Source organism: Macrobrachium rosenbergii, chromosome 6, assembly GCF_040412425.1.
Source record: "Macrobrachium rosenbergii isolate ZJJX-2024 chromosome 6, ASM4041242v1, whole genome shotgun sequence".
Lineage (NCBI taxonomy): Eukaryota > Metazoa > Arthropoda > Malacostraca > Decapoda > Palaemonidae > Macrobrachium > Macrobrachium rosenbergii.
Window position 1 is genome coordinate 29,621,069 of NC_089746.1, and position 15,443 is coordinate 29,636,511.

Sequence of the window (15,443 nt, forward strand, 5' to 3'; positions counted from 1 at the left end):
GTATGAAAATACAAACTTACCAACTAAAAACATAGTTAACACACAAGCACATGTATACATACAAAAAACTGAAAGAGAGAGAGAGAGAGAGAGAGAGAGAGAGAGAGAGAGAGAGAGAGAGAGTAGATGTATCCTCAACAAACTTACCCATCATATCGACGAGGTCTTGTGTTGAAGTGGTCATGACTGTTGTATCTCACATGACTGACGGGGGGCAATATATGGCTATTGCCCGGGTAGTATCCTGTACCATTCATTTTGAGTTATTCTTGGTGCTCTCAAAGTGAAATCCCAAGACTGATTAGGCTTCTCGTGACACAAGAAACAATAGATTCACTTCAAGATAACTGTCAGAGGATAAGAGGCAATCTTCATATCCATATCAAATCGGGTAATCACTGCAGAAGTTTTTCTTGATTAACACTAGCCTATAGTAATAAATAATGTAAAATAAAATCACAGGTTTTTTCCTTTAAATATCAAAAAGATGTTGACAATGTCTTTTCAATACAATTATCACAGCGTCAAGAAAGGTCTATAATGATCACAGATAATTGCTGTAATTAATGAGAAGTTAAATCATTAGCGTTGTGTGGACTTACTTATCCAAATATGTTTGAGGGGGGAGTGTCTTTTCCTTCCTTAGAAATCCTATTTACTTAGGGGAAATGTAATTAATGACACACAGGATGTGCTACTTCGTACATGCTTTATAGATTAAACATTGTGTAATGATTAGGTCAACGTTTTTGAAAGTACTTCTAATTGGAAAAAAGACTGTTTCTGATAACTTATCTATGAAATAATTTTCATATAAAAAGATTCAGTTTGGAAAAAAATTATAAAAACATTCCACAAATAGAAACAAATCGTTGGCTGTTTAAAAATGTTTGAAGGCAAATAATGACCACAAAGTGTCCAGGAATTCTAAGTAGAAAACAACACATGCAAACAAAAGACCATGTCATCCGTCTATTAGTCGCAGGGACGCTTGAAAGCGTGATCGAAATAATGAAAGAAGCAATCCTTCTCACTAACGCCAAGTTCGTCTGGTGTGACCAAAGCACTTTGCAAATAATTGTATGCAAACCACAGTAAGCATCTTTCAGCCTGCAACCAGTGATAGCGAAGTTGATGATGACACTGATGTTAGGGGTACAGGGAATTTTAAAAGTTTCAGAGAATCTCTCACGCGTGGTATATATACAGTATATATATATATATATATATATATATATATATATATATATATATATATATATATATATAGAAAATAGTAAATACAGTAAATACACACACACACACACACACACACACATATATATATATATATATATATATATATATATATATATTTACTGATATTTACTGATTTACTGTATTTCTTAGTGTGTAGAGAGGGTTCGATGTGCTGCAGATGAGCATTCTGCGTTGATATATGGAACGATTACTGTAGAGGAAATTTTCTGCGTTGAGTTTTCATCCCTGATACAGCCAGCTGTATTAAGTGTCGGTGACCTGTGTCTTGTTCCTTTTCTGAAGCCCTTCCTTCTTTAAATAGCCAACAAACGCAGAGCTAAATTACTTTAACTGTTATCATATCGCAACGCGCACATCAGCAATCAATCCACACGCCGGTTGGGACTGGATTCTCATCGGCATACCTTTGAGGTGAATGTTTTGTCTCGCTAAGGAAAAACTCACCTTTAATAACAACATTTCTAACTCTCCCGTCACAGGAACGGTAGCTCAGGTAAAAGCGAATAGATAAAAACCACACGCCATTCTTCGTGAGACTGAATGGTCAGCGAATGTCCCTGAGGTGTCAGGAGTTATCGTAGATCAAAATATATTCATACACCATAGGAATTTGATAGGATAATTAACCATCAGGTAACATCTCTCTCTCCCTTCAGTGAGGTTTGTCGAGTTCTTAATCTGTATACCTACTTTGACAAAGTTTCTGAAAAGTCTTTCACGTCATGAACTCCGGAACTGCAACGATATGTCCACGTCTGTTCAAGCAAGGAATTTATTCTAGATCCTGAAAAAAAATCCCAGGAGTATATCTCAAGGCGGTACACTAACACACAGACAGACAGATGAACTTGACCACTGGTTCCCTTAACTACGGTGTGTGGTTCTTCTCATTTCCGAAATACATAACACATATCTATGGTGTGCACTGTTAGTTATGTAGAAATTACCCCCCCCATCCGCAATTGAATTAATCTTTACCCTAACTCGCACCAAACTTTACAGCTTAATCTTCCCAAAATATCTTTTGTATCTCCTAAGCCCAATATGCATAAGAACGATGTGTACAACGCACGAGAGACAGAGATTCAAGGCCAGCCGTGGGTGCGTTTGTACGAGTATGTGTGTGTATTTGGCTGGCTGGCTGCCTGTCCACTACTTACGGTGTGCATCCTCTGGACTAACAACTCTTCAAAAACGTACTGACAAAGAATCGTTATCAGCATAATAGCTATTGTTAATAGCTATTGTTTCAAAATAATTTCTATAACAATAAAGGCTTGGGGTATTTTTCAGAAAAAATGCTTACTGTTGATTCTTTGTTCATTCAACGTCATGAATAATGCCGTGAATAAGATTATCCCTTGTATTTTCGAAGCATCTTCAAAGAAATCTACTTTTCTACTGAATAAACGCAGTCTGTATGCCCCTCACGAGTACAAGGATTACTCTCAAGGCGTAGGCTAGGAATTTTTTAAGAAGTTTATCCTTTAAACCCTCTAGTCACAAAGGAAATGACCGTGCATAAGATTGTCATTCATAGGATTTTCAGCAGCAAATCACTGTAACCTAGTCTTCTACCAGACTGACATAGCCTATGCGTACCTTTCCGTACCTGGAGCTGTAAACAGACCACCATCCACGTTCAGTTCATCCGGTTATGTAAACATTAATACATTCATAGTATCCAAGTTTACAAAGATGTTTTTCGGCACTTCAGCTGTGATGATGGCCAGCATCAGTCTTTAACTGTCTGTTTTATCTCGTAAACTGTGACTATTAATGAATGTCAGCGATACCTATCTTCACATAGGGCTTGAGCTTGGCAGAGTACATAAATCATAAATCATAAATCATAAAAAAAAATCCAAACAAGCGTTTTTTCATATGGTTCGAAGTTGTTTGGGAGAGGACAGCAGCCTATATCCGATTTATGTAAGTAAACTAAAAATATGAATTTTCTTTCAAAAGGCTTTCATTAAAAAAGTGTTAAATTTAAAACTGATTTTAACTCGACAAAATTTAAAAAATTTCCATATTGTAACACTTGTTACTATTACTGCTGCATATTCCATACTTACAATCACTTCTCTCTTTTTCGGCAACTCAAGCTTACCCTTAACATGCATATTCACACCGCATTTTAAGGATGCACCTGAGAACGAATGAAAATATACATTCACGGCTTAAAATGAATAGTGAGACAGTGAAACTTGCTTGCTGCAAAGGTGGGGGGCTAAGCAACTGGCCGAGTCTTGAGCGCAGCCTGTACACAAATCAATAGGTGCTACATACTTTAACCAAGGACAAGTATGTTAGTGGCAACGTCGATCAATCCCCGTGGCCCAGATGTAAGACTATGGAAACGATAAAGCTATTGACCACATTCTTCAGTAAATTGAAAGTTTTTTATCACATACGAATCTTATGAATTACCGTCACATACTCGTATGTGTTAAACAGCAGCAAGTTTCTCTTAGCATCCACGGTGCTTACATCATCACACAAAAAAGCAAAAACTTAAAACAAAGTTCAGTCCTAAAATACATTGCAGAAAGGCAACATATAAAAAGTTCAATCTTGAGATAATTCGAATTTCAGCATCACCAGAACACAGAACGTCACTTCAAATTCCTCTCAGATGTCAAAGATGGAGAGAAAGAAATGCACTTAACACGACGAACAACCTTGGAAGGGTGCGAGCTTACTTACAACAAGGCCCCGAGGTAACGCGCCTGACAGTCACAAGTACAGCCTAGGCATTTGTTAATAACTATAGCTGTCCATCGCAGAAGAAGAAGAAGAAGAAGAAGAAGAAGAAGAAGAAGAAGAAGAAGAAGGTTCCGGGAGAAGTATGAAAAGGACCGAGTGAGGATGTTGGAAAGTCATGATACCTGGTACTACGGATGCCATTGCCCGGTGAGGGTAAGCTGGGAAGCTGAAGGTCAGGAGAAGTCTAATCAAAATATATATGAAAAGAAGAAACAGATTATTTATGAATAAAATGTGATATGGGGCGCAAATGAAAAGATTCAGACACTAGGAAACGAATGGGGAAAGCAAGAAGGGAAAAGGAGGGAAAAGGGATAATACTGGAATTGGAAAGGAATGAAATCTCTGGAATACCAAGAGAAGGGTAAGATAAATAGCAGGGCTGAAGGGGGGAACTTGGGAACACAAAGGGAAAGAGAGAGAGAAAGAGAGAGAGACGCAATATAGCGAAGGTTAAAAATAAGTGGGAAAGACTGAGGTTTAAGGAGGAGACGAGTGAAGGTTAAAGGAAATTACGTTCTTTTGCCAGTTTACCCAAATAAGCATACATCTATTTACTTATGCCAGATTTCGTCCACTCTTGAATTAGATTTGCGTAGGCTAAAATTGAAATATTTGAAATTCCAGCAAAATAATAATTAATATAAAGTGAGATAATGGAATAATTAGGTACATGAAGACAATGCTAATTCCTTTCTACTAATTTGGGACCCAGTTAAAAATAGTGAAAATCCTAAATTCTTCAATAATTGTTAAGCCACAACAACATTGTAGTCTTTGACTCAAAGTTTCAAAAAGTACCCATTCGGTACACGTAACAATACGCGTTTAACCAGCTGCTATCGACTCCAGAGACATGCTTACATAACAGACATCGATATCAGCAGGTGCGTAACAATAAGTAACTCCTTGGGAAAGGGTTGGCAATTTTTTGTGTGCGTTATATAACACAAACGGTTGGGTATTGCATTTCGAACCACAGATCGCTCAGCTGTTTATATGCATCGGCAACCATTTCTCACGGTACAAACGAACTGGATGCCGACTTCGTGAAATGGGGATATTCGATCTCCCGATTGAGACGAACGAGTCTTGGGCCTTCGTTTTGTTCTTTGCCAACATCGAAAGGGTCAACATCCGTAGAGTGGTTCATTCTTTGATCACTGGAAGGGCTGGTTTCCAGATCATCGTTTTTTTCCCAAGTTGCATTGTTTCGCATTTGCCATCGCTTTTTTCTCGATACAAATAGGAGTCTTCTCTTCTTCAACAACGACCCATTACTCTCCAACAATCCGTGAAGATACTTTTGCCTCAGCAACGTCCGTTACTTAAGCTTTAGATGAAGATGAGACAGACCTTCGACAGAATACTTATTCCCCATTTCTTTTCCTATACAAGGTTTAAAAGCAACATAATCATTTAATACTTACTTAATTTGGAACAGAAATTTAAAGTTATTCTTTCGGGAGAAAAGAAAAAAATAGGAGGAAAACAGCGACATCTATGTAAATAATAGAAAAAGTACTGCCACGAATAAACGTACTCCTGTTCTACAAAAAGATATTTTTCCAATAATTTCTTGCAGGAAGCGAATCCATCAATTACATTTGGTCTACGCGTAACTAAAGAAAGCCCATCAATCATCATCGCAACATTAAGTGCATCCAAATCAACCAGATCAGAGAGAAGAAAGAGCAACTTTCCAATATACCAGGACAACATACAGGGCAGCAAAATCAGTCTCAAGAAATCGCAACTTCTGAACACAGCTCTCGACAGGAACCCTTGTCAGATGACTTCGTCTCCGACTATGGTCTTGACGTTTACCCTCAAGTCACGACATCTTCGCTTCTATGTTGGATTGGTCATAATCCAGAGGTATGCATCAGGCCTCATATCTCATTCAAAACCTTACCACACTTAGGAGCCGCCTTTGAGCAAAGGGCCGCGCTTGAATAAAAACCAACTTAATCTAAATCAACCAACCACCAACAACTTAACCGTGAGCAAGAAACATCACCTCGGGACATTGTGAATGGCTGGAATATGCAAATGGAAGGGGATTAATGCGTTCCGCTACACAACAAAGCTTTTCAACGTGCTGCACGCAAGAGGATAAGAATCCACGGACAAGTGACTGTACAGGAAGTAAACGGGTACATGGGCAGAGTAATCACAAGCGCGCGCGCACCTCCCTCTCTTTCTCTTTTATATATATATATATATATATATATATATATATATATATATATATATATATATATATATATATATATATATATATATATATATATATATATATATATATATATATATATATATATATATATATACATATGTGTACGTGTGCGTAGAGAGAGAGAAAGAAGTACTGTATACACGGCATATTAAATTAGCACAGAAAGGTAATTACACAAAAACTGCAATACCAAATCATCAGTCGGAAGACAATAAAGACTGATAACACTCTACAAACACATACAGTATGCAGATAACTTTCATAAGAGTCAATATACAGACCCTTAAAAGTAAAATACATAAGTGAGTCTCTGAAGGCAACAGACAATTCAAAGTGCGCCTTCATCTTGTATGCAACAAGGGAGAATGAAATCAAAGGTTGGTGTAAATTTATCGCCATAAATATTCAGTAAGTAGGTAGAATTTTTACTTTTTAGGTAGCTTTGCCTCGGTTTTAAGTTTTTTTTTTTTTTTTACTGCATACGCAGTACATTTATCATATTCCTTTTCACAGTTTACGCTTATTTTTCGTTTGATATTTAAAAAGTATGTGCACCTGCTTACATAATAGGCAAATCTACAAAATGCACCAAAAATTACAAGGTAATTATTTTGCATTAAACATAGCACAGAAAATATATTGGGATAAATTTTTCACGTAAGCTATTTAAATACGCAATATTGGATATTTACGAATTTACATCCTTGTCACATAAATATGAGAGAGAGAGAGAGAGAGAGAGAGAGAGAGAGAGAGAGAGAGAGAGACTTCCATCCTTCGAACCTTCGTTATGCAGGTGTGTGTCTCCTAAGTTCAAGGCAGAGAGAGAGATCCTTCATGGTAGATTACGCGCTGTAATCAGAAACCTCTCCCGTACCCCCAAAACCTCACCCCTACCAACTCATATACAACCCCATCCCCGTTCCATCACTGGCGTTAATCAACTGTAAACTAATTGGTCACTTGAACACAGTGGATGTTGATTATCTGATTGCATGCACATTATATTTAACTTTGGAAGCAATCAGAGGAGTTCTATCTTGATTGTCTCTCTCTGTCCCCCCACTGTGCTTTGCATCACTGGCTATAGATTTCTAACATCCAGGAACTACTCTCGAGGAACTACAGACACCGATCCAGACAGTCATCATGTGACGTATCAGAAGATATTAGAACTCGAGATTCAGAATCTCCGGTACCTGTCTGTCTTCTCGCAACAGTTTTGCATTCAGAATACTCAAAAGATTTTTCTGGGTCTTTTTCGAAATTTTACTGTTAATAATTATTTGTTTTTTTCCGGAATGTTAACGTTAATAAGAATTTGATTTTTGCTTTCCAGACCTTAATGGAAATACGTATTTATCGTTTCTTTCCAAAATAAGTATTTGTTTTTCTTGCAGAGTACTAATGTTGATTAGTATGTTTTATTTATTTTCCGAAATGTTAATATTAACAAGGTTTTACTGTATTTCTCCAGAATGTTAACGTTCATACGCACTTTCATTTTCGCTTTAAAACTCGAATTTTAATTTATTGTTTCAGTTCTGGACCGTTAACAGTTTCCATTCCAGAATGATATTAAGCATTCATTGTTTCGCTTCCACAAAGCCACAGTTGAGACGTTTTCGTTTCTTTTCAAGACTTTAATACGCACATACTTTTATTTTTTCTAGGAAATTTGTTTTTCACTTCCAGAATGTCACTGGACAATACGAACTGTTTCTTACGGGCAAACATACGAGTAGTGTTTTCCAATTTACAAGAAATCTGAAAGTTCAAGTTGTTCAGACAGATAACCTCATCGGCGCTTGTAAAAGTGGTGGTATAAAAAAAAACCGGGATCATTTCTTGCTGAGTCATACTGCCCGAGTCAGGAAAAAAGCAATAAAAACGCCAAATTACATAAAATCTCATTTTCACAATACTGACAAGTTCTCATTATATATGTTGTTTTACCCGCTGCGACTTTCCGGAGCTTCAATTCGAATGTAATTCATGACTGCATTTTACAACGCACAGCCATGTTCCCTGTATCCTACTAACATTACATGATGCCTGAATTTTTTTTTTTTTTTTCAGGGTAACTATCAACGGTTTGGCTACTTATGGGAAATAGTTCATAAACCAGTTTACAATCATATCTAATAAAATCTTGGTAATGCATTTTTAAAACGTTTTGTTATATCATTTTGTTTTACAAACCATCAAATATGTGAATATTTGTTAATAACAAGATGTGAAATGTTTTAAAAAAATTAGCGCAGTATTTCCTAATTTGCAATTTGCGTTCACAAATTATAATCAATGAGGTAAAACTTGACATTTACAGATAGCAAATTCTTTCTTCTTTTGAATCTCATGCCATTATTATCAGAAATTAATATGACCCGATTCCACGGTGATGAAAATGGCAACAGGTATCGAGGAGCTTAACATATTAGGCATATTGACAACTACTTTGAAAGAGAACTCGTTTGAAAATCAGAGTTCACGATTACACAAGCAAACGAATGTTGAAAAAGTTGTCGCTTAAGGCATTAGGGAAGGCGTGGTTACATGTGAGAAAAGAACCTGGATTAAAATAACCTTTCTCAAAGATCTGTTCCAGACTGTCCGCACGTACACATTACAAGCAAGAAAGACACGTAACAACGTGGCAGCTGTCAAGAAAAAAGTTAAAATGAATACTCTTTTAAAAACAGGACACTGTGGAACGCCTTTTACATTCTTCAAGGACCGCACACCAGTTTTCTAAATAACAGAATTCATCTCCCACTTAAATATATACTATCCCCTAATTTCCCTCATAAATTAGTTCTTTTACTAAGTTGAAGGTTTATAATTCTTGTGTGTGTGTCTCACACACACACACACACACACACACACATATATATATATATATATATTATATATATATATATAAACATATTATACACAAATACATAATTGTATGTCTATTTTACACCCGATAGCTTTGTATTTTCAGATATAATGTCACAAATAACCCACTGATACCGATATTAATTTACCATGGGGAAAACTTACACCCAAATGGAATTAGATATAAAAAGTTCCACTACCCTAAAGAGACACAGATTCGAATCCTGAATCGTGGCCAGGATAAGAGAAGACCTTACAATTCCCTTTCGTTTCTAAACGGAATGCACAAAATAAGGAAAAGAAAACGGGTAAAAGAAAGAGCGCGTTCTTTCACGTCCCTGACGGTGTGTACCCGAGTAAGTAAAAGTTCTCGGCTTCGCGTCGGTAGAAAGTTGTATTTCTGAAGCTCGGCCAGAATGGTATGTACCTCCTCATCTGAGCTTTCCGTACATGAAAGAAACAATATACTGCCTCCGTTGTGTAATATATATAAAAATCAAGGCATTCCGTTGGAATGCGAGTCCTGGCTTCCAATGGAAAACGCAACTAAAAGCTTAAAGAAATAAAGAGGGTTATGAGGTCATTGTGACTGTTACAATAAAGAATGTGTCTTTGGCTTCTATATCAGTAATAAATTTAAAGTATTTATAAGGTGTTTATAATAATTCAAACATTCCATGGTAAGTGTACTACAGACTACCATTGTTAATTGCTGGGAGACTTATTTGAAAACTAAATATTTTTTTAACAAACTTTAATAAATTAATTAATATATGCTGAAAAGGTTCACAGATTATGCAAATATCCTCTGATAATGATGGATAATAATAAACGTTAATTCCAATAGGTTACAATCTACGGTTCTTAATACAAAATTGCCAATAATCAAATTAGCTGATTAAGAAAAGGTACGAAGATTATGTCAACAGCCACAGCTAATCATGAATAAAAAAAAAACGTGAATTACAGGCTAGAGAATAATCAAAATAATAAAAATAAATTATACGATACTGTTGAGATACACAAGAGACGTCAATAACAATTAATAATCGTCAGTAAAAATCAACAACGTTAATTACATATACATATGTATATATATATATATACAATATATGTATATATATAATATACATACATATACATATATATGTATATATATATATATATAAATATATAGTGTAATTGGCCGTTGACAATCAAGGATAAAAATCACAACGTTAATTACAGTAGCTTAAAAACTATTTCTTTCCGGTAAGTAACCACTGGGAGTCATGATTAAAAGTCATCAACGTTAACTTCAATAATTAAGATGACCGACAGCAAACACGTACGCATGTAATGCAAACAATTACTGATAGCCGTTAATATAGAAATTACTAATATTTATTACAAATAAATGAACTTACAAAATACATTCCTGTACAAAAACTGTCAATAATCAATAAAACAGACAATGAGGAGGTACATAACTGACGGAAACAATAACTAACAGTCGAGAATAAACATTTAAAACAGAATAACAAAGGTTTTGACGTTCGTTGTTATAAATTACCGACGTTAATTAAAGGAGTTCGCAAAGCTGAATTCCTTTGCACCTGCAGTATCTAGAAGCCCCCCTCACAGCACTCTTCCTCCCAACAGCGTGCTGGGATTACAAAACGACTCGAGAAACGAAAGTTGCATAAAACTTGTTTTTGAGCCATCAGCCCAAAGCATCGTCTTGACACCCTTTACGGAGGCTGGGTAAAATATGCCCCCCCCCACTCTATCTCTATATATCTCTCTCTCTTTGAGGAGGGGGGGAGGGAAGAGATCAAGGAAGAGGTTTCTTTTAGAGTTCCTCATGTAAACAGCAACATAGACCCATATACTCTCCAGGAAAAGAAACCCAAAGACTTTCTGAATAAATCACACAGAAGGCCGCCATTAACATATGTTTAGATGTTGGTGTCATCACTACTATCATCAACATTATCATTATGATATGCAGTCGAGAAAAGTAATGAAAAGGCCCTCTGAATGAGTTACACCTTAAGACCAATGTTACCATATGCTGGAACGTTGCAGTTATCATCATTATCACCTGCATCATCACCATTATCTACATCCTCATCATTATCATCTCTGTTTAAAATTGATATCACCAGCGACACGCTACTGAAAGGTATGTGGCGTTCACTTTCATGTATAAGGAAGGAAGATACCCAGTCATAGAAATTTGTTTTTCTGTCTTGTGAGGTCACATTTTTCACATCAACGCAGTTTCACTTATGCAAATTATTTCTGAAAAATACTTGTCAGTACAAAAAAAACTCCTCGAAGCGATTGCGAGGACGCACACAGCGGTAGAAATGTGTGGGAATGTTTCTCCATAGATTATGATTGTGAAAGTTAAATTGACGCCTGGCTCTCAAAGAGCACCTTTCTCTCCCAACTGAACCACACATACACACCACAAACTCGATCAAAACCGAACTGTCGCTAGAAGTTGCCGCAACCGGAGCTCAAGCGGCACTGAGACCATAGCTAACGTGTCCCACTAAAACCCTTTCTGTTCTCTGGGGGAAGCACATTGCCAATACAAGTCAGCTGTATATTCCAGGCTGCTCATTACTTGGGTAACCCCTTCCAGCGTTGGCACTGCGGTTACCACACAGTCTTAAAAGGAAGGTCATTGCAGAGCAGAATAACCAATGATGGCATTCACTTGAACCTTCCACATATGGTAATATGAAATGGCAATGAATGCTGGGTATCAAACATCAAAGTAATAATGAAAGCAAATTCTACCTATTCAAGCAAAATGCCATATTAATTTAACAAATGAAACTTTCATGTGGACGTAGATTAGAGAAAAAACTCTTATTTTTAGTTTTTGTAGCGCTCTGGTTTGGCGTTAAACTACACTTCTTAAAACTTAGGCACCTATGGTTCCTGAATACTCAAGATTCATTTTTCCATAAAACTGATGAAACTGGAATTAATGTGTTTTCAAAACCTAATTGGAAACGAAGATTTAATACCGAAATCCGAAAAAAAACTAGACATGCTTCGTGTTCGTGATTGGCTCGCATTCAGATGCCATCGAGCGACGATGTCATAAATTGATTTGAACAAATTTTTAAGAATCCGAGGTTCAAGAATAAGTTAAAAAGCATGAAAATATTGGTTAATTAACTTATTAGAGAATCCACATATAAAGGGAATAACAGCCTATCACTGAACTAAAACGAAATTAATTTTATCTTCAGGTTAAAATTATTCCGACAATTGAGTACCTAGCAACGTTTGTGGGTCCATGCAGCATTCCAAAACAACACCAAAGAAAACGGAAGACAGCGGGAATATTGTAGGGCTAACTCTATGATATGAGGTGCTGGACGTTCGAAGTTTTTTATTTTAGGATTGGATACTTTCAAGATGACAAGCAGTGAGAATGACTTGATTTTTAATATTAAACATATAGAATTCGACACATACAAAGTAATCTTATAACTTTAAATGAGTAGCCTCACGTTCATTGCCTAGTAATTAAAGCTCCATCAATTGTTATCTATGCAATCGGACGATTTCTTAAGAGGAATCTGGCTGAAGTTGATACATACAGATTAACTATAACTCCTCACTATGGAATGGCATAAAATAATTATCACAGAAATGAACACCCCATCGAATGAGACATTTATGCTATGATTAAATATTCAGTCTAAATCAGTTACAAGACGCTCCTACATACTCGTATAGGCAAAATTGAAAAACTAGTAGCCTACTCATTAAAGCTGTGCAACTCTTATCCTGTTTTGAATTTCCGGACATGCATTATATATATATATATATATATATATATATATATATATATATATATATATACATACAAGTAATCAACACACAGTCACGTGTGGAAAGAAATAAATTTCTGACTCACATCAGATCGAACCCAGGTCTTTCAATTGAAAGATCTGGGCTCGATCCTGATGTGAGTCAGAAATATATATATATATATATATATATATATATATATATATATATATATATATATATATATATATATACATTCTATATATATATATAATTCAAGTATATATGTAATTCAAGTGCACACCGTACTGTGCAAGAAAAAAAAAAAATTTAAAGTTTTATAGCAGAAGAGAAAAACTACCCAAACAACACAGACCACAGATGGTAGAGAAGAGTATCTTCGTTCATTCATCGAGATGAACCTCAGCCATTATACTACTAAGAGATGTCTTGTGAAAAACATAAATTACAGAATTTACTATGTAAATATATTGCAAAATCATTATTATAACAGTTAATAATAAAGTTAAAATAAGAAAAATTGCAACTTTATCTGAATAGAATTATACTATTAAGAAATAAAATGTAAAATATATAATCTGAACAATTCGCTATGTAAATATAGTGCAAAATCATTTTTGCAATATGCTAATATTAAGGCCATAGTAAGAAAAATTGTACCTTTATCTAAATAAAATTGTCGCCAAACCACGCTTTACATTACTCTTACTAATATTTAACTTTCTAAATTATTCCCAAGCAGGGTTAGCTAGCTAACTGCCCTTATTCTTCTTTTACCCATCTTACCTATCAGCTAAAAAAAAAAAAAAGTATAATGGGAAAATTTTACTATAGCTCATTTCATCTTCCCAACCCATGTAACGTATTTAATAAGTATAGTGTACATTATACCTTCCATTGACTAATGCTGAGAAACCCTACGGGAATCTCACTAAACTTTTCACCGCAGATTTTTTTTTTTTAAGCTTATCCCACACAGCAACATAACAGCCGATTAACCTAATTCGTTGGCTTTCGAATCGTAATATGTACAGTATATACAGTATATATATATATATATATATACACACACATATATATATATATGCATATACAGTATATGTATATATATCTGAGAAGCACACAGATCACAGGTATGCTATGAATTACAATACACAACAGATGTTGAATTAACAAGTGGGGAGGAAATCTTTCCCAAAATCTTGGAGAAAATGTTTAGCTATCATCCGACGCATTTCCTTGTTAAGTAAGGATGGCGTCAGGATTTTCGAGGCGTGGGATTATGTGAGATGACACTGTACTGTATGTACGTTCGCTGGAAGTGTCCAGGTTCCGGTGAGGAACGTGTGTTTGTGCGTGTCTTTTGGGCGGAGTCCCAAGGTGTGAAGGGATTAGGATGGGAGAAAGGAATGATTAGAAGACCAACATTGAACCTTTTAAAGTCTCGATAAGTAATGAAACTTGTGTTGTGCGCGATACCAGAACTGCTTTGAACATTGCGGTTTCGAGGTAAGAATCATATCTATTTACCAAACTGTAGATTGCTTTCTCCATTTCTATAATATGTATTTTGTTTAAGCATTTATGGTTGAATAACGTGGGAGGAACTCCCATATCTATTTTTTTTGTGCTTTGACAACTAAAGAAGATTTTGCTTGTCTTCTTCAGATGTTTCGCTGGGTAAGAGGTCGAGAATGTACTTATTGGGAATATACTAGACTTTGACCTGTTTATTTGATTTGATGACCAAGGTGTTAGTCATTAGTATTGGTTGGTCTAGAAACATTAATTCGATGGACTGTGTATCAGAGTTTCCTTTAGTTATGATTTCCATTTATATGTCCGTAGCTTTTGCTGAATTACTTTTGTTAAATTTGCAAATAAAGTTCAGTTTTGTATCTCAGTGTTTAATTCCAGTAGGCCTTTGTTTGAGGGTAGATTCAGTGAGAAGAGTCGACGAGGGAGAAGGAATTTGCTGACCCAGGGCTGGCCACCGCTACCAGAGAATCTTAGGGGTGTTAGATGATTGATGCTGTTCTTAAAACAGATACAGTAAGAAATTATGACCCTATCTGACCTCGGTATAGGGTCATAACATATATTATATATATATATATATATATATATATATATATATATATATATATATATATATCGTCTATTTCCAGATTTCCTAACTCCACTGGCCTTCGATAGGATGAGAAATGTTCTGGAGGCTCAGACTCTAATAGAGCGAGAACTCTTAGGCCTAGTTAAAATTTAGGCATTTTGACCTAAAACTGGCTGTATGCGAGAAACAGTTCTCCCGGCAATTAATGTTTACACATACACAACTCTTGGTTTGGAGGGGATGGCATTATTTATTCTACAAGGAGTCTCACTGTCAATGGCAGCGGTACATAGACCAGGTTATATTTAGTGATGATGTCCAGTGCAGTAACGGTCTTTGTAAGATTTTATCATGCACTGAGCCGCG

General features: G+C 35.8%; 1 protein-coding gene across 5 annotated transcripts in view; it reads right to left on the reverse strand.

Annotated features, from left to right (window-relative positions):
- LOC136839407 (patched domain-containing protein 3-like) overlaps window positions 1-15,443 on the reverse strand; it is a 179,576-nt gene that overhangs the window by 79,926 nt on the left and 84,207 nt on the right. The window contains exons 1-2 of one of the 5 annotated variants that reach the window (XM_067105399.1): window positions 11,602-11,730; window positions 148-557 (exon numbers count right to left, since the gene is read on the reverse strand). The exons of 3 other annotated variants lie outside the window; for them this stretch is intronic. In XM_067105399.1, coding sequence (XP_066961500.1) covers window positions 148-257 — 110 coding nt within the window. In that variant the 5' untranslated portion in view covers window positions 258-557; window positions 11,602-11,730. Of the gene's footprint in view, window positions 1-147; window positions 558-11,601; window positions 11,731-15,443 lie in introns of those variants that run through there. One more of the 5 variants, XM_067105400.1, reaches the window with a different exon arrangement.